The 22713-nt window shown below is 34.8% G+C and overlaps 4 protein-coding genes across 6 annotated transcripts in view; 2 read left to right on the plus strand and 2 right to left on the minus strand.

Moving 5' to 3' along the window:
• Nucleotides 1–12270, plus strand: part of LOC112050427 (GTPase-activating Rap/Ran-GAP domain-like protein 3) — a 229371-nt gene extending 217101 nt beyond the window's left edge. For both annotated transcript variants that reach the window (XM_052881151.1, XM_052881150.1), the window contains 13 exons: nt 1971–2093; nt 2498–2657; nt 3061–3201; nt 3604–3870; nt 4593–4702; nt 4922–5035; nt 5411–5522; nt 6056–6145; nt 6504–6625; nt 7028–7179; nt 8067–8206; nt 8389–8515; nt 9205–12270. In XM_052881151.1, coding sequence (XP_052737111.1) covers nt 1971–2093; nt 2498–2657; nt 3061–3201; nt 3604–3870; nt 4593–4702; nt 4922–5035; nt 5411–5522; nt 6056–6145; nt 6504–6625; nt 7028–7179; nt 8067–8206; nt 8389–8515; nt 9205–9316 — 1770 coding nt within the window. In that variant the 3' untranslated portion in view covers nt 9317–12270. The remainder of the gene's footprint in view (nt 1–1970; nt 2094–2497; nt 2658–3060; nt 3202–3603; nt 3871–4592; nt 4703–4921; nt 5036–5410; nt 5523–6055; nt 6146–6503; nt 6626–7027; nt 7180–8066; nt 8207–8388; nt 8516–9204) is intronic.
• Nucleotides 12271–14119: 1849 nt separating this feature from the next.
• Nucleotides 14120–19302, minus strand: LOC112050415 (uncharacterized). 2 transcript variants are annotated; one of them, XM_024088680.2, is made up of 5 exons: nt 17365–19302; nt 16957–17011; nt 16287–16387; nt 15531–15748; nt 14120–14640 (listed from the first exon to the last, which is right to left on the minus strand). In XM_024088680.2, exons 1-5 carry the CDS (start codon nt 18897–18899, stop codon nt 14552–14554), a joined length of 1998 nt encoding a protein of 665 aa, XP_023944448.2. In that variant the 5' UTR covers nt 18900–19302; the 3' UTR covers nt 14120–14551. The 2 variants fall into 2 exon arrangements, with proteins under 2 accessions (XP_023944448.2, XP_023944447.2); XM_024088679.2 differs by having other exon boundaries at nt 16287–16411; nt 17365–19297.
• A 192-nt stretch (nt 19303–19494) lies between these two features.
• LOC112050418 (39S ribosomal protein L30, mitochondrial) lies at nt 19495–21340 on the plus strand. The gene is made up of 3 exons (XM_024088682.2): nt 19495–19725; nt 20513–20639; nt 20993–21340. The coding sequence occupies exons 1-3, from the start codon at nt 19613–19615 to the stop codon at nt 21287–21289; spliced, it is 537 nt and encodes a 178-aa protein (XP_023944450.2). The 5' UTR covers nt 19495–19612; the 3' UTR covers nt 21290–21340.
• LOC112050416 (uncharacterized) lies at nt 21325–22327 on the minus strand. Its single transcript, XM_024088681.2, has one exon. It carries the CDS (start codon nt 22112–22114, stop codon nt 21473–21475), a length of 642 nt encoding a protein of 213 aa, XP_023944449.2. The 5' UTR covers nt 22115–22327; the 3' UTR covers nt 21325–21472.
• Nucleotides 22328–22713: the final 386 nt, after the last annotated feature.

Here is a 22713-nt window from a genome sequence, read left to right on the forward strand (position 1 = left end):
TAGTGCTATTATATATTTAAACGTAATCACGTTTAAGGTATACACTTGGCATATATTTTCTTTAATAATAGAATTCCTTTTTGAAAAAGTCTTCGGCCTGCTCTTTTAAAAATCGTATAGAGCAGCGATCACTGCGTCATCATCATCAAATTTCTGACCTCTGAGGTGCTTATTTAGCCGCGGAAAGAGATAAAAATCACTAGGAGCGAGGTCCGGTGAATACGGTGGGTGCTCCGCTCCATCAATGGAAATCCAGCATCTTCAATGGCAGCCATTGCAACTTTGGACTTGTGAGCCGGGGCGTTATCTCGGTGAAACAAAACAACTTTTGCTACTTTTTCACGACGAACAGTTAACACGACGATCGGATAAAATAAAATTTGTCAACTTTTTTAATCATCGGTTCTGTTACTGCTGTCGTAGGGTGTCCCGAGCGTGGGTCGTCATTTGTGAAAGTTCTTTCTCGTTTAATCTCCAACCATCTTCCACCAACGTGTGAATATGGTGGAGCATTAACACCTAATGTTTCCCGCAAGTCTTGATTTATCTGCTCCGTACCGAAAATTTCCATTTTCGCGAACACGTTCCGAAATGAAGCCAAAAAATAACTGTATTCAGAAAAAAAAAACAAAAGATAATCGAAAATTTTTTGCTTTAGTAGTATTAGATACAGATATCTGAACTACGAGTACGCCTGCATTTATATTTTTCATACTAACATGTATATATATCGTTCTTAATACTTATTGAACACTATCGAAATTATTGTACCGAATGCAAAACAGTTGTAGAGAGTAAATCTATTTTCGATGAGAGGTTTGGTAGTAAAACCTCTAAACGTAGTTTTTTTATTACGTTCATGGTATAAATATCCCATTTGACCCAAATTGTCGCTTGGATAATTTTACCTTTCAACCGTCGTCGCTATATTTCAACTCTACTATGGGGAATTGCTGCCAAGCGTGTTTATTATCGCCAGAGGACAGCTATAGTAAAATTTAGTTAAAATAGGCCATTTTGAACCACTGGGACCACTGAATTCGAGTTTACAAAATACAGATTTAAAGGTAGATCATTTATAATATCCAAGTCATTTGTGTAAAGTACAGTTTAGTGTCCATGGGTAAACATAGATATACCAATAAAGGTATTGAGAGTTATGTCACTGACTACCTGACCTCCCAAACCACGGGTTGATAAATTTTCAGCTTTTAAAAATTGCCAAGGATCTGACCATCACAGGATTTCGCTCGTAAGGCGTGCGTACCATATTGTGAAGGAACCCTTACCTGTTTCGAACAAATAATTAGTCTATAGGGAATTTATGCTGTACTGCACTGTTAACATGAAGGGCCATGCCAGAACCAGCTTTCAATACGAAGACAATCCCTATGCCTAGAAGCTATACGGACAAAAAAAGAAACCTGGATCGCCATTCTTAATATACGTAGCAAACCAGCCCACCTAGCCAAGATGCACGTCGATTCTCTTTCTATGATCGCTATCGCTTCGAAAACAAGAATGATGTGTGGGAATAACATTCGCTATCGATAAGTTACGTGATCAAGAACGGTCATTCCCATACATTTCTCTCGAAAGAGAATCGACGTGCCACTTGGCTAAGGGGACATATACTATTATGTTGTATTCAAACTCCATAAGTAACATGGAGTTTTTTCTAAACGACAGTGTATACTGCAACATCACTAAGTATATACGGTATCTACCTTACATAGGCTGCATCAGTTGTAAATAGTAATTTGCAAGCCCCTACCATAAATAGCTCATTTAAGCAGCTTATATTTCTCATTGTCCGTACCTAACAGTTTGCTTTGATAATACGTTCCGAGTTCTGACACTTACATCGCCCTCGATCTAGTCTTGTTGGATCATCAAGCCTTCAAACTTCGGACTTCCGTCGCTTAATAGCAAAGTCGTGCTGCAGCCCACTCGATATATCTTTGTTTTAGGTCAAGCTAATGAATGGCGAGAAGGCAGCATTCCAAACACCGACTTTCGCTTTGAAAAGGCAGAGGACTTTGGACACTTTAATTAGAGATATATATGCAGAACATTGTTCAGATCACAAAGTGGTAAGTTACGTTGAAAAGTATTTAACTGTGATATCTCAGTTTTAGATAATCAAACTGTAAACTGCATTATATTTAGTTTTTTTAACATAGAACTACAGTTTCCAAACGTCCCTTTGCTTCTCAAACAAAAGTTTGAGAAGCAAAGTCTTAGGTGTGAAAGCGAAAATTAGTAATATGTAGGTAATCCACAATTTCTTTTTTTCCCTGGTGCGCCCAAAAGTTGGAAACATCCTACATAGCTTAAGTCACTGAAATATTTATTTTAAGCCAGCATTTTTGCTTTTGTGAGAAATCTTTACCCTTCATTTAGGCCTCCCCAACTAATTTCGATAAAGGGCCCTCCAAGGCACGCTACGCCACAGGGGCAATTATGATGACGCTGATGATTTAAAGCTCTCTTCCAGCCGATGTTGTCCCGTCGCGCACTGTCTGACGTGTGGTCGGGCAGCGTGGGCGCAGGCGGCGCGGGCGCGGCGCGCACGGAGCGCTTCCTACACGTGGGGCAAGCTTTGAAGCTGGACGCCGTGCTGCGGGGAGACGCGCCCACTAGTTTAGTGTCTATGGGTAAATATGCTGTATAGGGACTCTTCCAGCCAATACTGTCCCGTCGTCCACTGTCTGACGTTTGGTCGGGAAGCGTGGGCGCAGGCGGGCGGGCTTATCAAAGCATCAACGTCATCATCCCAGATAACATTAAAGCAATAACTTTTACCTCATTACAAAAAAACCATGCATTGAAAGACATCTTAACATTGCCATTGGAAAAGTATTGACATAGATTGTAGTAAGTTTACTGTGTCCACGATGGCACTAAAGTCTTGATTTACGGAAAAGTTATAATGTTAAAAGGTTCCATTTTTACCTTTGAGGTTCATCACTTTAAAAACTGACTTCCGATCTTATTTATGGGATCTTTGCTTATTTAATTACACAATAATATTTACAATTAGAGTATGTTCCATTATAGGCACAGGGGGCTCTCGGCGCGCGCCGTGGGAGGGCCGGCTGTGGCGCGCCGCCCCGCTGCCCGCCACGCCGGTCTGCGCTGAACAACTCGCGGAGGGACGCCTCTTGTTGTCCACCACTTCCAACACGTACATACTTGAAGGTAACATATTTAATGTACTAAGTATTTTTTCTAATTCTCAATCTGGAGTTGGCAAGTTAAGTGTACAACTTGTGTAATTTATTTTACCAAACACGTACGTACGTACCTGAAGCCCTACCCTTACTATCATGTAAATTCTAGTCAACCGCAAGCTCACAATATTTCAGCGGCGAAAAATTCATACAGGCCGATTCCCATCGGGTTACCTTTTAAAAATCCATACATACATATTCTTTATTGTAATGAATATGTATGGATGTATGAGAAACCAGAGTTTGTATCAAGCGGTATGAATTTTCTTTTCATTGGGACGGCTTAGCTTCGTCAAATTCCATCATTCCATCTTATTCCATCTTTCGCCACTGCTATATATGTAGTAGTTTTATCTCATTTCATTCATAGAAAGTGGTACAACGAAAGTGGTACTACGATGGGAAGGCTGCGTGCGAGCCGCTCGCATCACAGAGCGTGCGGGGCTTTTCCGGGTCGGTGCGCGGGTGTCTGCGGGGGGCGGGTCTACGACCGGCGGCGCGGGGGGCGCGGGGGTCTACGCGCTGCCTCTGTCGGAGCTCTGCGCCGGCGCCTGGGCCATGAGACCGCTACAAGATTGCAAGCATGCGAGGTTACCGAGGACCAAGACTGCTCATTTGTTCGATATACTTGAACAAGGTTAGTTTTTAAGGTTTTGACGGCCTCCGTGACGCACAGGTATGCGCGAAGGATCTACAAGACGGAGGTGCTAGGTTTGATTCCCGGCTGGGCCGATTGAGGTTTTCTCAATTAGTCCAGGTTTGGCTGGTGGGAGGCTTCGGCCGTGGCTAGTTACCAGCCTACCGGCACAGGCATCGTATTTCGGTACGATGTTGTGTAGATACCGAAAGGAGTGTGGATTTGCATCCTCCTCCTATTAAGTTAGCCCGCTTCCATCTTAGAATTCCATTTTATTATTATTAGAATCCATTTTATTATTATTAGAATAAAAAAAGATTTTGATTAAAACTCATGGAAATATTCTTGGAATCATAAACTCTTGATTTAGTGCATAATTGTATTTTTTCGTTTCATAAATAGATATACATATATCTATTATAATAAATATATATCTATTTATGATATAATAGATAAATATTTATTCAATAATAAATAATTGCTTCGGATGATAAGATAAGATCACCAAAGATGCAATAAAAATTACTAATTACGAGCATGAAATAAAAGATATCGCTTTGCAAAAGTAGATATTTTATTTAGCTTTTAATTTATTAATCGTAATTTCCGGCATCTTCTGGAACTAGTACATTTTATGAAAACAAATTGATTTTATTTTTAAATTTGAGTTCAAAGTACGTGCATCGGTGGATTATTAGAATAAAAAGTCCATGATATTTCAGGTGAAGGAGGCAAAACATTACTTGCGATAGCTATCGGGAGGAGAGTTCTTCTGCTTTCAGAAGAATCTAACCCTGATAATGAAATGGGATTCGAGTATACACATATAAAGGTACATCAATTAACAATACAAATAAATAAAATTGAAGTGTCTCTCTGTGATTAATAAATAACTGTTTTCTCAAGTGCCATTAAAGGTACTTATATTTACTATATCATAAACCTTTTTTTAAATTATATGTCTGTTTGTCTGGGCTAGGCTCTGAAACTTTTAAATATGAAAATTCTCACGTCTTAAAACATGTTATATACCGTCAGTATTATTTTGCAGGATATCCAACTAAGTGAATCGCCAATATTAATAAAATTGATGGAAGGTGAATATGGAATCATGGTAGTCGGTTATAAGCATCACTGGGAACTTTTAGAATTAAATAATGTACAGGTACAATATTTTATTTTAATCAAATTTAACCTTACCTTATCAACCGATAGACGTCCACTCAGGAGCGGCTTTAGGGTAGGGCGCGCTTAGGGGCGCCAGGTAGCATGGGCACCAGAACAAAAACAAGGACTTCCAAGCACAACGGTCTCGAGCCGCCAGCATCCAGCGGCTCCCTGCAACCCGCTTGATATGCTCGGTCCACCTAGTGGGGGGTCGGACCAACACTGCGCTTTCCGGTGCGGGGTCGCCATACCAGCACCTTGGGACCCCAACGTCCATCTCTTCGAACTAATCACTTAATTTACTTATTTATTAAAACAATTAATGTAAATTTAATTTCAACAGTGTTCTATTTGTTTTTTTTTTAATTTTAAGAGTATAAAAAGAGCGGAAGGCTCTGAAGATAGCGGACCTAGGCGCGGTGCACTTGTTAACGCATTGAGAATTGGAGACGAGAGAGATGGTCAAATCATCTTATGTTATAACCGTAAGTACATTTTTTTTAAATATTTTATTGCATAGATTTATAAAACAATCAGCTTACTCTATAGATAGAGCGTCCAAAAGTCTTATTTTTATAGCGATCATTCACAAACAGCAATTAGCCCTCATTCGCACGAGAGCTTTTTTAACGGACGTTAAAAAGCATTCAAATACAACAAATGCATTCCTAAGTATTTGATCACACGACACTTTTCGAGCAGTGTTGCATTTTCAATTTTGGGAATTGGAAATACTCCTTCATTTAACTTCATACTATATTTATACGCTTTTTTAACTTCCGTTGAAAAAACTCTCGTGCGAATGATGTCTTAGTGACAGGAATTAAATAAATGAGTTTGTAGGGCAAATAAATTTTACATATGTATTTTATAAAATAAAAAACATATTTTTTTCATTCATTATCATTACGTACATCCTACATTTATAACTAATGGGACAATATGTTAATGCCTTAGACCATTATTTTGTTTTTAAAATATTAATATTTTTGAATAATGATTTATTATGTATTTTCAGATACGTGTCACTTTGAGCGGTTGACAAGTAAAGGCCTAGAAAGTGACACTGAATATGATTTTCACTGGACGACTGTACCTACTGCTGTTGGTACGTACCTACCTATATGTATGAATAAATATATACTTTACTGATATATACATATTTATTTAAACTATAAATAAAATTTAACATTTTTTGAGATTAAATAAGCAGGGTTAAATAAGCTAGATGCCAATTGATTGATAAACCAATTAACATTTTTTTAAGCGCAATATATATCTCTCTTGAAAGGGGAGGCATATTTAGGCAGTAGTGAAAAATTATAAAGATGACATTGCTGTCACTTTATCTCCCCACTATTCAAAGTTTTACATTCTTACACCATAATGTTGGCAATAGTAATTATTGAGGCAACCTATCAACAGTACCGGCGTTATGTCAATGTTTGATGCTATTATGTTTTCAGTTTGCGCTTTCCCGTACATAATGGCGTTCGCGGAAGACTTGCTAGAAATAAGATTAGTTGCCAACGGATCGCTCGTACACGCGGCATGCATTCCTGGCTTGAAGATACTTTGCGGTCGAAGGGTAAGAGATTTTATGTGATTTATCATGAAGAGTCAAGATTCAAGTTAAGGGGGCCGGACTCACCGCGAGTTCATGGGTTCAAACCCCGCTTTTTAGGCTATATTCGTACTTCTAACACTGTCTTTATTACGACTAATTGGATTGGAAGGGGAATATTAACACTAGCAGACACACCGCGTAATTCCTACTCCCGGGTATACCCACAGGGATAAAATATAGTCTATATAGATAATCTACATAATAGTCAACTGACGTTCTTGATTAAACGAAAAATCAATAATATCTCATTTTACAAATCAACATCATATTATATTACTTGAGATATTTTAAAATCTAAACTAAGCTTCCTTGGAGTGACAAAAACTTTTTATCGATTTCATTTTAATCTTCACTGATTTCCAGGATATATTCTACGTAGCGTGCGCGCCCGAGTACGTTCCGCTAAGCCGCGAAATAGACCCTTGCCTCGCCCTCCACGACAACTACGAGCTGGTGAGGCAGATGACCAAGTGCGGGCCTTACTCCATTGACGATGACGACAACGGAGAGACTAAGTGAGTTCCACTGACTGAAAACACATTGCAATTTTCTCAATAACCAAGTTTTTCATAACTGAGATTTCATTAATCTAAAACTATCAAATTCCTTGTTGTGCTTAGCTTATGCTTTGAATCTTATGGCCCAAGAACCTTTGTAAAATTATGAGCTTTTCTTTTGTCTCGGAATTTTTCGGTAAAAACCAGAGTTGGAAACTTGGTGGTTGGTTAAATCCCCATGCTGCGTTAAATCGTCTGTCCTGGTCGTTTTATTACATTCTGATAGTGGTCGTTAAAATTTTCACATTGTAATGTTTTTTTTTCACATTATCATGTGAAAATTTAACTTTATAAAAAAAATACATGATAATGCCTACCAAAAGACATTTGTGAAGCGTGGTGGGTCTAACCTCTATATCCACTTTTTTATAAGGCGGCCAGGCCCTTAAGTGGACGGTAAATTGCTTACTAATTAATAATGATGACTTATGTAATTTTTTTCAGTTATTTTTAAGTTCTCTATAGCAGGTAGGAACCCAGGTTCTGTTAACCGTTGTTGAAGGACATTTAATCAATGATTTTATACTGTTAGATGTTACGTGCCTACAAAATCACCGCAAAAAGTAATCCAAATTTAACTACTCTATTGAGCGCACACACACAATTATGTGTTTCCTTACATTATGTATTTTTGCACCCATATACCTACAGCTTTTTACACTTCCTATTATCATTATCTTGTATCAACATACTAACTGGATGTTCATTTTTCATTTTCGAATTTCAACTTTCGTTGTTTACTATACGACAAAATTCATGAAATTAAGACAATTAGGCACTTTTGACACGCTAGTGGCATATCTGATGGTATAAAATCTTTGACTGACATAGCATCTTATTTGTAGGGGCGATCCAAGTCACAACAACCGCACACCAGAGAACAACTCTGGCTCGAGTCGCAGCAGCTCCATCTCGTCGGAGCAGGAGAACATCCGCCCGCCACTGCAGAGGATGACGCCTATCTCGCCCCCCACCTCGCCACAAGGTAAAATAAGAAATGAAAAAAACGAGATGCTCGACGTGAAGTGATAACTTTAACTAATTGCTTTAATTAATTATAGAATTTAATTAAGAATCCTCTATTGTCTGGTGTGAAGAACATTTTGACAACAACAAATTTTAAAATACTCTGTGGTCATAAAATCATTCACATTGTGTATGTTGTAGTGCTTCCCGAGAACAGTGGGCGTTGTGTGCGTATCTACAAGATACCGCAGTGCAACCTCAGTGCCGCCACCTACCAGCGACAGTCCGTGTCGGCGGACCATGTCGTCACCTCATATTTTACGGACAGGTGAATTATCAATCTATACCTACATATGAAATTATTTAAGTGTAAAAAGGAGGAGGTTCTCTATTCGACGCGTATGAATTTTTTTTATGTTTGTTACCTCATAACTTCGTCAATTATCAACCAATTTTTGAAAATATTTTGTCATCTACCTGTCATTATAGACAAAAAAAATTCAACCGACTTCAAAATTACAAAAATAAACTAGAAAACGAAAAATAACATCGTATGTGCTACCTTCTGATCACTTTCACTTTGATCGCCAACACAGTGATACATTAACTCAAGCCGTTCAAATCATAAAATATTAGGATTTTCAGACAGTTCATTCCCATGGTTCTTTCAGAAACGAGTTTAATTAATATTGCCACTGGCTTGGCACCGCCTTCAAAGTGATCAGAAGGTAGCAGATACGATGTTATTTTTCGCTTTCTAGTTTACTTTTGTAATTTTGAAGTCAGTTGATTTTTTTATATTAAAAAAAAATATTTTCTGTGTAATACCTATAGAAAAATACGTAAACAACCTCTACGAATATACAGTTTGAAAATTTTAATGCAGCTGGTAGGTAATGCGGTACATGTACACAATAGATACAAAAAATTGCGACAGTCAAGACAGCCACCGAGATGTTAGATCGAAACCAGTCAGTTAAGACTAATTACTCAATTACTAAACCAATCCTATTTCAGACCGAACAGTATTAGACAAAGACTGGCAGAGTTAAGACTGGACAGCAAATCTAGGGGCGGTGGTGACGAAGACTCAATAGACATTCCAAGTATCCAGCCGTCGATGCCATGAGTCGATACTACTTAGGTATATTGAACAAGGAACAAGAACTTCAAATGTACATTTGGAAAAATATATCGGCACAAAGACGACATTAAAAGTAGCTTTCTGTAATGTAACGTAGAAGAAAAACCCATAACAAATATAACAATAGAAGTAACGTAGTATATGTTAGATTTAGCTTTAGATATTACAAGAAAGTATGTCGTCTTCGTTGAATGAATTTGAAAATTGGCTACATTTAAAGGTTTTTAAATAAAATAATAATTTAAGAAAAACAGAACACAGCCTGATGGCTAGATCATTTTTCAAAAGCTTTGTTTGAGGTATTACAAGCTATCATTCTTTAACTGATACTTACAGTATTGTTTAAAAGGCTCGACCACAATACGCCTGAAAATCTTTAAATTAAGTTTTAGATGAGGGTTGTAATTGGGTAGATATTTGGCTGATATTTCCGCATTTAAAGGGCCCTACTTTAAGTTTTTTTAGTGAGTAGTACCTAATGGTTTCTTCGTTTCGGGAAGATGTAATTTAATTTAAAAATTGAGTAATGTTCTTGTAATGTAGCGTAGAAATAATTGGAATGATCCACTTTATTATAAGGTTTAGAAAATAAAATTCAACGGGTCATACCAAAATATTGTTTGGATGTAAATATGAATGTAGAATAGTTTTCTTTTTTAGAAGGTAAATTAAACACTATTTGACTGATAATGACTGCTGCTTAACGAATTGTCCAAAAAATTTTAAACATTTACTTAGCGTTTAAATCTTATATCTATCTACTTGTTGGCACTAACCTATAAATATGTAATATACTTACGCGCACAGTATTAAAGTAATTATAAATCGAATAAAATTAGAAAATATTTATAAGTAAATAGGTTAAGTTAGTTATTCATATTTCCCAAAAATACCTATTTAATGTTGTATCAACGTCTATGATTTTGGCACATTGTGATGAGTATCCATTGCCCTCACCTTTAGGGGTTTATCAGGTCCGTTTTCTGGTGTCTGGTGGTTCTGGTGGTGCAGGTGCCGCGGCCCTTCAAGCTCATGGGAACCTTTGACCCAGGCTACCAAATAAGCCGTAATTATAAGCTCGTTTTACTCGCACTTGATCTTCCTAGAAAACCTAACCAGCTTAGGTAGACCTCGATACTGTTTTTGCACCAGGCCCTTTTGATACAATATAAAAGACTGCCACTGTATTGCAGTTTAAAGTGACCAGCAGATATTGGGCCGATAATCGCACAAACGACGCTGTCGGTAGTACATTTTTTATTAATCAGTTCAGCTCAAACGATGATTTAGAAAAGTAGAGCTAAAATTGTAGGAATCAAAATCGTATATTTCACTCAAATGCATTATATTTGTGATAAGGGTTGCCATGAGTGTATATTCGAAATACGTACCTTGTTAATAGTTATTTTTTTAATGCATGTAAAAATGAAACAGTGTCTTTAAGCCGAGTCAAATGGCAAAAATCTAAACCCATCATAGGTTCAAAAATTATTACACACTTATAACAATCCTAATGTGACCAACGCTGTGATTGCACTCTTGACTGATTAAAGAGAAGATTTTTATTTCATTGAAATTCAATATTAAACGATCAAATTATAGTAGGTACGTATATGTAGTAACAAATATCATAATAGGTAATCAAATTGTTATTCGTAGATAATTATGGGTGCCCGACCGTATTCCCGAATTCCCGACTAAACTATCTGATCTGTCCAGCTATTCAGTTTTACCTGGCTACCCTATTGTTTTAAATGTTGATTATAATGCCCCAAGTACTCGTAACTATATATATTTCTAATTTTGTACATAACTAAAGATAATATAAGTAAGTAGGAAGTAAAAAAATGAGATTTTCAATAATTTAACAGCAGGTAGTAAATAAGTAAGTCACTGAAAATTGAAGTCATAGAAAACTAGCAGTACCTAGTTAAACCTACTCATAAGCTAAGTAATAGATTTTCAAACTATTCACCATCACAAGACCACATTTCGAATATCAATAACTTCAAGTCTGGAATTAAGTCTTTGTAGTAGGACCCATTCCTACTTTCCTTAAAGGATATATTGTTCTTTAACAATAAAGATAATATTCTTTAAAAAACCAGACCAGACCAGCGAATGATAGAAGACAGGACACAATATTGAACCCAAACTTATTCGCTCCCATAAATCGGAAACTTATCATGATCAAAAATTGATTTTTGTTTGAGTGATGTGACAATGATAACAAAAATTAGCTGTAAAAACACCTGCAAACTAATATAAAAACTAATAAAATAAATTATATAAGATATTAGTTGTGTGATAAGTTTAAATAATAAGTTTCTGGACGTTGTCGTTCGATTGAAATTCTTACTTATGTAATCATTAATTAATGGAGAGACAATTTACCTAAATATGTCCAGTCCACCCCTGACGGTGAAAACGATACCCTACTGGAATGACTTCGAACAACGTCCAGAAATTTATAGCATTAAGGAGATTTTTAAAAAATTAAAAATATTTTTGTTAAATACTACAAGATACATTGAACAAAGTTAAAGATATTTTTAAGACCCATTAATTTAAAATATATAAATACATAAAATGTATTATTCTATTTATAGTTGCATTATTTTTTTAATATCCAAAAATTATAATATAGGGAAATGGAAACACCGGTAACGAACTAAAACAGAACATTTTTTAAATACTAATTACAATAAGAGTTTTATGAATTTTAAAAAAGCGTTACAAAATGCTCAAACCAAATTTTATTTTATTTAACTTGTATAATGTTTTAAAGATTTGAATATTTTATTTTTATACAGGAAGATTAATGTAAAAGTACATAATACTAAGTAGACATATCGATTACCTAGCATAAAATTTATATTACCTATTATGTAAAGTAGATAATAAGTTCAGATATAACAATCGAAATATGTATATCGAAACTTTTTTCGTGTACTTTTTCATAGCTAGGTCCTAAACCTTAAGGTAACACATGCGCGACATGAAATGTACCTACCAACGACTCTCATCTCTAAATGAACTGTCTTTAAATACTAATACCTATAGCTTCGTAACTCCCGATGATCCGCGGGGGCCGGGAGAGGGATAGCGATGCCCTGCGCGCACGTTTTCATACCCGTGCAGGCGCGGTCCTTCCCCTCCCGTCGCCAGCATAACATGGGAGTGCCGAGTTTCAGCAACTAACTTGCCAGTTTCAGTTGAACTTGTTATGTTGAGCCTTAATTGCAGTGGCGTAACTATAGGGTGACAGCGCAAAATGCCATGCCCAGGATCTAAAGGGGCCCCCGACTCTAGGGGACTGTGAGCTCAAGTATACTAACCTATATAAAAAAAATAATGATTATTTTTCTTAGGCCCAATTCAAGAAACCACAGGCCTCTGATATTTACGGCACTGTTAATAAAAATCTAAGGGTGCCCACTCGCAATCAATATAATATGATCTATATTATTCACTGTATATGTATCTACCTATAGAATAATGTTGCCCAAAAATAATACTGTCACGATTGTAGGCCATTTTACCCTACATATTGTCAATATTATTGACTCCACCCAACGAAACGTCACGCAGACCATGTTGTCTATTGTATACCTACTTACCTACAAACATGTGACTATGCAATTTTCCTATGAATTAATGCTATTGTCGCGCGTTGTTTCAATTTAACTTTTTTAATCTAGTCAAATTCGAGGAAGAACATGCAAGACATAAAAGTGATGTAAAATAGATTATTCTAAATGTTAATGATGAAATCATTAATGACATTTTTATTAAAATAATATAAAAAAATGCCATCCAACCATATGATTATTATTTTATAGGTTTAAATGTTTAAACTATTTGCGATGCAAGAGAATTGAAATATTATAGCGATATATTCTTCAGTGTAAATAAATCAAAGTAGCGCTAGTGGTTTTAAAGTTATAAATAAAGCACACAAGTATATTATATTGTACAATGTTGAATGTTAAAAAAAACATATATTGTAAGTTATGTCATAGAAATACCTATATATAAATATACTATAGTATATATACTATTTACCAATGATGGAACCAAACTGATATTCACTAGAACCAAGCGTCATATTGAGGTATATATGATAAATACCTCATGATTTTATCATTATTTGTTGCCCATTACATACGTCGTCTATAGATATCTAGATATACCTATTACTTACGTTAAAGAGAAAATAAATATACAAATGAAATAAGTATATCGATTTTTCATCAAAATTTTCATGTTTAGAAAAAAGTAATATACCTACTTCGACTCCTTAGATGTAATCTATCGATCTAGAATAAATACCTATTTCAATAATTCTGTATGAGATAAATGATATTACTTGTAATGGCATTAGAATTTCCTATATTTAAGAATAAATGAAGGCCTATGACATACCCATAAACTATAATAATTGACGTAATTTTAACCTATTACACACTTATTAGTGGTTTTAATAATAATAATTAAATTATAATATGTTGTAGGTTGATATAAAATATGAATAATGTTGTACAATATTCAAGAAAAACATGTAATGATAATCGTTATTGTAATTCATTTTATTTGTTTATTTGTAGTGTTAACAGCGAAATAATTATATTTAATGTGAAAAACATTATTACCAAAATATTATTGTCAGTGTGTTAATGATATTATTAACTGTTTAGAAACAGATAGTATAATAATATATTGATAACTATATGTGTATGTAATAAGGTTTAACTCTGTTATTTGCTGTAAAGTTTAAATAAATGTCTGTTCAATATTAAATGTCTTTTATTAATTTATTATCAAAACACACAACACTTAAAAGTCAACAAAATATGGATATCGTTATAAATTACAATGTAACTAAATATATAATATACACAAAAATTATTGTCAATTCTTATCAAATGAAAAATACTATAAGGTGCTATAGTATGTCTTTAATCTTTACAAAATCATCCTACTCTAAAAATTACATATTCAGAATTTATATATCATGTATCAATATTAAATAATAATTTATATGTCAAAATTAAATAATAAAAAAAACTTAACATTGTTAACTTAACAAGTCAAACAAGTTTCTAAATATTTAAACCCTACAAGCTTATAAATAACATAAAATATAAATGAACTATATTTTCTAAAACACCTTTTAACTATTTTTGAGAATTTAAAAGTTTATATAAAAAAAAATAGTTATTATAAAAGTTTGGTTTGTCTTTTTAACGCTGTTATGTCTAAAAATTTGGGTATATCCATATTTGGCTGATCTGATTGCATATTTGTAGCTGAAACAAACAAAAATAAAATAATTTCCATCAAAAATATTGCATTGCACATATGCACCAAAGTTATAGTCCAGTCTGAAGTTGCAAAACGCTTATATGGTAACATTATATGCCTTCTGTTCAGAGCAGACTTCAAGTTTGAGACATACTATAGCATATTGACTTGAAAGGGTTAAACTTTACTTACACATATCCCATAAGCATAATTTTAACTTGATGGTGGCAACCACCTAGCCAGACCCAAATTATAAGTAGGTACATAACAAATTTTTAAAACATGTTCTGCTTCAAATCAAACCTAGGTCCTACCAATTCTAAAGCATGTGTCAGAGTTGTAAAATCAACAATAATCAATCAAATTTATACTATAGTAATATAAAGAGGTAGTTTGTGGTGTTGTAGGAGGTAATATCTGAACGGATTTTGAATTCTTTTACTACTAGAAAGCCACATTATTTGTGAGTGTCATAGGTTACATTTTATTCCCGTATTCTCACGGGAACGGCAACTATGCGGGTGAAACCGCGGGGCTAGTATATATATATATATATATATAAAAGTGGAAGTCACTAATGAAATCTCGAAAGCCGCTTGACCTACAAGTTGAAATAAGTCAGGTTTTTTGTTATCCTTTACGAGTTATCCCTTGACTGCAATCTCACCTGATGGTAAGTGATGATGCAATCTAATATGGAAGAGGGTTAACTTGTAAGACGTAAGATCCACTCCCATTTCAGTTTATACACATACCGGAACGCTAAATCGCTTGGCGGTACGTCTTCAGTAATCAGTAGTTATAGTTAGTAGACATCCACTAAGAACTAATGCTACGATAGTTAGTAAGTAAGTCTAAGTCACGGGCGTCCGCTAGTGTAAAAATAAATGCATACCTCTTAGTATCCTGTGTTTCTCCATATAGTTTCTTGTAGCTAGAGACATGTCAGGCATAGTGCCAGGTCTGGGTGACGGGCTGTTTGATGTGGAGGCGCCGTTCGCTAAGTACTTAGCCGCGAGCTGCTTCATTTTAAGACTAGTGTCTGTGCTGGGACACAAAACTTGCTGAATCTGTGGCTTCTGGAGACCTAGTGGGTCATCTCCAAATGTTACCCTGAAATATTGATTGACGTTTTTTTAGTATTTTTTTGTCTATACAAGTTAGCCAGTCTAAGATGGAAGCGGGCTAACTTGTTAGGAAGAGGATGAAAATCCACACCCCTTTCGGTTTCTACACGGCATCGTACCGGAACGCTAAATCGCTTGGCAGTATGTCTTTGCCGGTAGGGTGGTAACTAGCCACGACCGAAGCCTCTTACCAGCCAGACCTGGACAAATTAAGAAAATCTCAATTTGCCCAGCCGGGAATTGAACCCAGGACCTCCGTTTTGTAAATCCACCGCGCATACCACTGCGCCACGGAGGCCGTCAAGAAGTTTTGGTATTCAGAGATTTAAATTACTACTAACAAGTTATCACCAAAAAAAAAACACTAATGAATTTATATTTTTCTATATATTTACTGTGTATGAAAGTTTTGGTTCCATAATATGTATCACTATATAATAGATTTTTTGACTCAGGATTTTTCAAAATTCACGCCCAAAGCAGTTACAAACTATTAAATAAAATAAGAGATGCTTGCTTATTACCTTTTAGCCACACTGACATTGGCTTTATCAATTTGCATCTGGATACACTTTTGTTTTACATTTCTATACATTGCGCTAGCCGAGGAAGGCATATCAGATTCCTGTAACATACCGTTTACATGTGTCTGCAAAGAAATTATACATTGTATTGGTTGCAATCACTCTGGATAGTAAGCAAAGATGCAGGTGACTAATATTAAGTCTAATTAATTTAAAATGGTGTTTGTACATATCATCATTAACAGCCTTCAATGGCCATTACTACTATAGCAAGTTTGTTGATGACACTCCCATGCTATGCGGGCGACGGGGGGGAAGGATTGTGCGGGTGTAAGGTTGTGCGAGCGGGGCATTGCTACCCCCCTCCCGGACCATCGGGAGTGTTACTAACGAATTTTCCAAGCTATACAGCACCAGGTCACCCTCCTTGATTAATTTAATGGGCCATTACAAGGCCAGGCCTCCCTCCTTATAGGAGGGGATAGGAATACTTTAAAGAGTTACATACATTCATAGTTGTCTTGAAATTAAATTTTTATATGCTCTACTCTACCTAATATAGGCTAAATTGTTTCAGTCTGAAATTATATAATGTTTTTATTTTTTAGTTATTCAATTTAAATGAATCTGTATTTTGAATAAAAATAGTACAGCAATAAAGTCTACCTACCATAACTTTATTATAATATGTCCATCCTGCATTGTCATCACTGCTTGCATCAGAACTGAAATTATAAAAATGTAATCAATCATTTTGCAAGTAAATTGCAAACAAATATGTTTTCGGTAAGCCTAGGATGTGTGCCACAATTATCTTGTGAGGAGAAAAAGGTATTGTAGGCCACTAGCAATAGTCCTATCTCAATAAAAGAGAGATTTTCGATTGTGCTGCTTGTGGTTGACAAATATTTATATTTCTCTTCTGAGTTATGTTATGATGCTACAAGAGTACATAAATGAAAAAAAAATAATATCCATTACTCTAAAAAAAAAATTTTGAATAGAAAATTACTTTTAGACACTTGTCACTGATTTACAAAATCTACAGGTTTTTTTTTAATTTAAAAGAATTACTCACTCGCTGTAATCCCTAATATCTAGATAAAGACTTTGCTCAGGTGAAATATTTGGTGTTATTGCATTGTCAACTTGAACATTATATAAGCTCATCTCATTCAGAGTCTTGTCATCCACATAATCATTTTTTGTCACATTGCCTTTACCATCTGAAGGGTTACTTTTGCTTGGCTGATGTGAATCAACTTGATTCATGCCAGGGGTCAAGCCATCAAGGAAGTTTAAATTCGCTGGTTGTGTTGATACAACCTCTTTGATGCTAATTTGTGATCTATTACATTGTATTTGGGCTTCATTTTGTTTGATGAATTCTTTATTAATTATAGTCGAAGTTCGTACCACTTCAAAACTTGTCATAACACCAATTGATATTTTCTTCTCTACATTGCCAGCTTCGAGAGCAACTTGTTCAGTCATATAATTCTCCACCGGAGGATTTATATTGTGTCCATTATTAGCGTTGGATGATATAAATTTGTCAACTTTCTCTTGTAGTAATTGCAATTGTTCATTTTGCAATTTGATTATTTTAAACAAATCAGCTACAGTGGGTTCTTTTTTGTCTAAAGTGATGTTCATTGGCTTCTCCACATCTAAGCATTCTGGTTTGTTATTTTGTTCATATCTTTTGATAGCCCAGGTCTTTTTGTCTACTGCATTATGAGGTGCAGTAGGTGCAATATTGCAATTGCAGTTTGGAGCAAGTGGCCTAATCTGTGGGATATTGCAAGAGCAATGTGGGTAGTTTTGAGGCAACATTGTTATACAATGACACATATTATAGCCATTTCTCTTTAAGTTTTGATTACTCACTATCGCCACTTGTGGCTGTTCAACTTGCTGGCGGTCACAAACTTTAATGCAATGATGACATCTACATGGGCTATTATCTGTTTCATTAGAAGAGTTACCAGAGTGCCTGCTAGCTACATTATTCTGAGGCAAGGATGACTGTCCCAACATTACAATTTGTGATTTCTTTAACAAAGGATTATTTTCTTTATCTAACTGTAGTTTGTTTATGTTACTGCTTGTTTTGTATCCATTTAAATTATCTCTTCTTAAGAAAAAATCGTCATTCTTTTTGAGGATGTTAGGTGGAGTTGGCATATTTTTGTTTTCCATGGAAGGTAAAACATTAGATGTGGTTTCTGACAATGGATTCTTTTGTGCATTACTGTACATAGGTTGTGTATTAGATGTATAGTGTGGTTTTAATGTTGACGGTGCCATGCGAGAGCTAAGCGCAGAATCAAGCATACTCAGATCAAGTTCATTAGAAGGTGCCCATCTATGTTCTAACTCAGCAGCACTAGACAGGCTCGTTCTGGCAACTATTGGATATGGTGAAGAATTTCCACATTCGAATCTTTGTACAGGGTCGTTTGTGTATGGTACCATACGATAATCCAGATATTCCACATGAGGTGCGGATTTAACTTGCTTATGAATGAATGGCCTGGGAGAATGGCACTCTGATTCGTGCATTGCTGGTAATATACGCTTCACTGGTGATTCAAAACGTACTTTCTTCATATAGGTGATAGCAAATTTTTACAGGTTCTTAATTTTAAACACCAATACCTCAACAATAAATATTTCTGCACTTCATTCCGCTTCTAACAAGTTTACGACAGTTATTAACTTTTTTGAATTCGTATCGTAAACAAAACTTCGCGAATTTGACTTTGACACTTGATTGCACAGATTAATAAACACCACGCATTATTGACAGATATAAAAATTCTTTTTTTTTATAACTAGTTTTACAGCTCTGATTACCAGCCTTTTTCAGCCTATATTTTTGAAGCGATAAATTCGGTAGGGTAAACTGCATATATATAACGTTGTAGTGGACTTAGGGTAACGTAACACGCGCACCTCCGACTGGTTTACGTTCGCGATTAAATGATTTTATCTATAATTTCATGCCTATAGTCCACAATACAATTTTATAATCATGTGAATTTTATAATATATTCTTTTGTACCTTATATTAACTTAAACTTATAAATATTATTGACAAAAACGAATGTCTAAAAATCAGTAATCCAGTAGAGCGAACCATAGAGTAGGATGATTATTATTGGGAACGCGAAGCCAACCAAAAAAATATAACCAAAGCCAATTTAAAAAAAACAAAATGTCAAAATAGAATAACCAAAAACTTTAAAATAAACAATACATTAAAATTTATTATTGGGAAATATTAGCAAGAAATTAACAAGGAAGTAATAAAAGTAGATAAAATGAATAGACAGTTACTAAAAACAATATCACCTATAACATTGTTATGTCGCGCAAAAGGTTATAAACCATCAGGAGGTGTTCGATATCCAGGAGGAATACAGTATTTTCCTAGGTAAACATTATCACGTTAATGTACTCTAGCATAATATTTTTATAGAGGCCAGAGTCACATTTGGATAATTTGATAAATATTTTTTTTTATTTAAAAATAAAAAGAAAATATATAGTGGGCCGCCTAATAACGTGTATTTATTGATAGAAACACACAACGCATTACACGACACAAATTCTACCTACAATGTGCGGTCCTACACCATTCTACCACAAGCATACAAGTAGGTCTTAAACCTCGTGTGCCTCTTTTCAAGTGTCGGTACCAATTTTACTGGCAATCATAATTCTAGTTATGGAAATACTATGGTACTGCTTGCTATCAGTAATTAGTATGGTGATACTACTTTTCTGGATGTAATCAGTCAATAATACCCTACTGTTGTGAAAAAATATTTAATAAAATCAACAATAATATCAACTACTGGAAATTTGACTTTTAAGCTTGTCTTCTTTATAATCACATTTTCTTTTGAAATTTTTAATAATGTTGATGTAAAAAATATGCAGTAAATAGAGGAAAAAATCAAAGTTGATAGAAAAAAAGTTTCACTTTTAAAACTACAGAATGTTGAAATATATACATAATCTGCTCCATTTGGCTTTTGAGTGCTCAAGCAACCAACAGTTTGAGATCCAGACACTCACGTGAGAGCTGTTTCAAAAGCTCTATTATATACTGCATAGTTTGTCATATAATTGTAGCAGCTGCACTGATATCTGCTTATTCAGTATATCATTTATATCAAATTAACACATCTATAATGCATCTCTTTTTCTACTTTTAGGCATCCTGATCATAAAGATCCTGAGATAACACCATCTAAACTATTCAGAGTTGAACAAATTCGTACCAGTAGACACCATCCTTGGTGGCAAAAAAAGATTCTAAGTGAATTGAAGCTTGATGAAGAAGTAAGAATATTAGTATTATAATTATTACCAAAAAAAATCATATACTATCATTAACAACCCATATTCGACTCACTGTTGAGCATGAGTCTCCTCTTAGAATAAAAGTGACACTCCTTAGTCCACTCACCATGCTGGCCAAATGCAGATTGGCAGACTTCACTTCAGAAAATTCTAATGCACGCAGGTTTCCTCACAATGTTTGTCCATCACCATTTGAGACACATGATATTTAATTTTTTAAAGTCTGAATCAAAGGCAGAGGTCAAATCCACTGGGCTATCCTGTCACTCATATACTATGAATAATATAGAAAAATTACACTTTAATCATTTATTATTTTTCTGCAATTTCAGAACAGAGTTGCAATTGTGAAAAATATACCACCAATCAACATGAGATTGTGGAAAATTAAACATTTGATAAGAGTCACACCAATAACTTTTCCATATGGCGAACCTATGAAGGAAGATATTAATTATACTGTGCTCAAAGAAAACGGTCAGTGCATAGTTACAAAGACCTTGCAACCAGAACAAAAACAAGTGGAAGCTTTGGAGAAATTTGAAACTGACCCAAAGAAAATGGACTCAACTACACTCAAGCGTGAATCTAGATACAGATGGAATGATCCTTTTGCTGGTGGATTTTAGATTATATTTTAATGTAGTAGATAAATAATAAAACAAACTATTGAGAATTTATTTTCATTTTATAATTTATATCAATCAATAACATATTGTAACTAAGACTAGTATGCAATAGTGAAACTCTCAAGTTTTCTCAGGTTCCCATTAGTATTGCGTAAGACATCTTCATCAATTCTTTGATCTTTGTCATTCCTTAGCATCAGGCTTACTCTTATATAACAAATTATTAAAATACTCAGGGGTCTTAAAATAGTTATGTAGCAGTATGCCATGCTTTTTTCCAAGGCCAAACCTAGAGCTTCCCCATGACACAACATATGTAGGATTAAGTTTTCTAAACTCATTCAAATGGAATTTATGTTTAACTATAGAGTTGTACCAGTTCCCTCTAAATATAGCTAAGTATTCATCGCCATCCTTATACATTCTTACTACAAATTTTGACAACACTACCTTGACACACACATTAAACATTACAAACGCTCCAAAGTATATGAGGCATTCTAAAGAATTGTTGGCAATTACTACTTCATCTCCAAGTAAAACTGGGTCATACATAGTATTCACATCAAACTGAAATCCAGCATAATAAATACTACCTGCCGCAACAGTAACTGTGGATGCTGTCAAATATGCTGTTGCTACATTAAGGGCACTTTCCATAGGTGCTTTATAAATAAGGTCCCAACGATTAGAAACGCCATCTTTTTCCTTCCACTTATCCTGTACGTCCATAAACTTCAAGGGGTGTTGCGAAATGTATTTAGTTGATACAATTTTGCTTAAATAATTGTATTTATTTGATCTGAATAAGCGTAAACAGTTCATTCTTCAAAAGTTATAATTTCTATTGCTTTTTGAACAGGAATACTTTTAATAAACCGTCTTGCGAAAAGGTAGATATGTATCTTATCTACTCTCCCTCAATATTATTAAATTACTCAATTTCTAATAAATAAAATTCGATTTATAAAAAATAGAAATTTATTCTAAATAAAATTTATTACTTTGATTTGTCAATGTCAACGTCATGTCATCCTTGTTACAACTCTATTCTTTGCTTGTTACCATAGATAATACACATAGACTGGTACATAAGGGTACTTGTTACTGCCTACTGACTACTGTGATACTGTAATTATTTTGAGACTTCAACAGCACAGACTTTAAAGGAGTTTATATAATATTTACTTGATAATATTTATTCTATCTAGGCCGTGATAGCCCAGTGGATATTACCTCTGCCTCCGATTCCGGAGGGTGTGGGTTCGAATCCGGTCCGGGGCATGCACCTCCAACTTTAAGTAGTGTACATTTTAAGAAATTAAATATCACGTGTCTCAAACGGTGAAGGAAAACATCGTGAGGAAACCTGCATACCAGAGAATTTTCTTAATTCTCTGCGTGTGTGAAGTCTGCCAATCCGC

The sequence above is a fragment of the Bicyclus anynana genome, chromosome 4 (assembly GCF_947172395.1).
Source record: "Bicyclus anynana chromosome 4, ilBicAnyn1.1, whole genome shotgun sequence".
Classification (NCBI taxonomy): domain Eukaryota; kingdom Metazoa; phylum Arthropoda; class Insecta; order Lepidoptera; family Nymphalidae; genus Bicyclus; species Bicyclus anynana.

Excerpts from the sequence above, each read along its gene's own strand:
- LOC112050418 (XM_024088682.2), top strand. The coding sequence starts at position 19,613 with ATGAATAGACAGTTACTAAAAACAATATCACCTATAACATTGTTATGT. Across the intron at positions 19,726-20,512 it reads GGAATACAGTATTTTCCTAG|GCATCCTGATCATAAAGATC; the intron begins GTAAACATTATC and ends TTCTACTTTTAG. Across the intron at positions 20,640-20,992 it reads AATTGAAGCTTGATGAAGAA|AACAGAGTTGCAATTGTGAA; the intron begins GTAAGAATATTA and ends CTGCAATTTCAG.
- LOC112050415 (XM_024088679.2), bottom strand. The coding sequence starts at position 18,899 with ATGAAGAAAGTACGTTTTGAATCACCAGTGAAGCGTATATTACCAGCA. Across the intron at positions 15,749-16,286 it reads AATGTCAGTGTGGCTAAAAG|GGTAACATTTGGAGATGACC; the intron begins GTAATAAGCAAG and ends TCAATATTTCAG. Across the intron at positions 14,641-15,530 it reads GAAACACAGGATACTAAGAG|CTACAAATATGCAATCAGAT; the intron begins GTATGCATTTAT and ends TGTTTGTTTCAG.
- LOC112050416 (XM_024088681.2), bottom strand. The coding sequence starts at position 22,114 with ATGAACTGTTTACGCTTATTCAGATCAAATAAATACAATTATTTAAGC.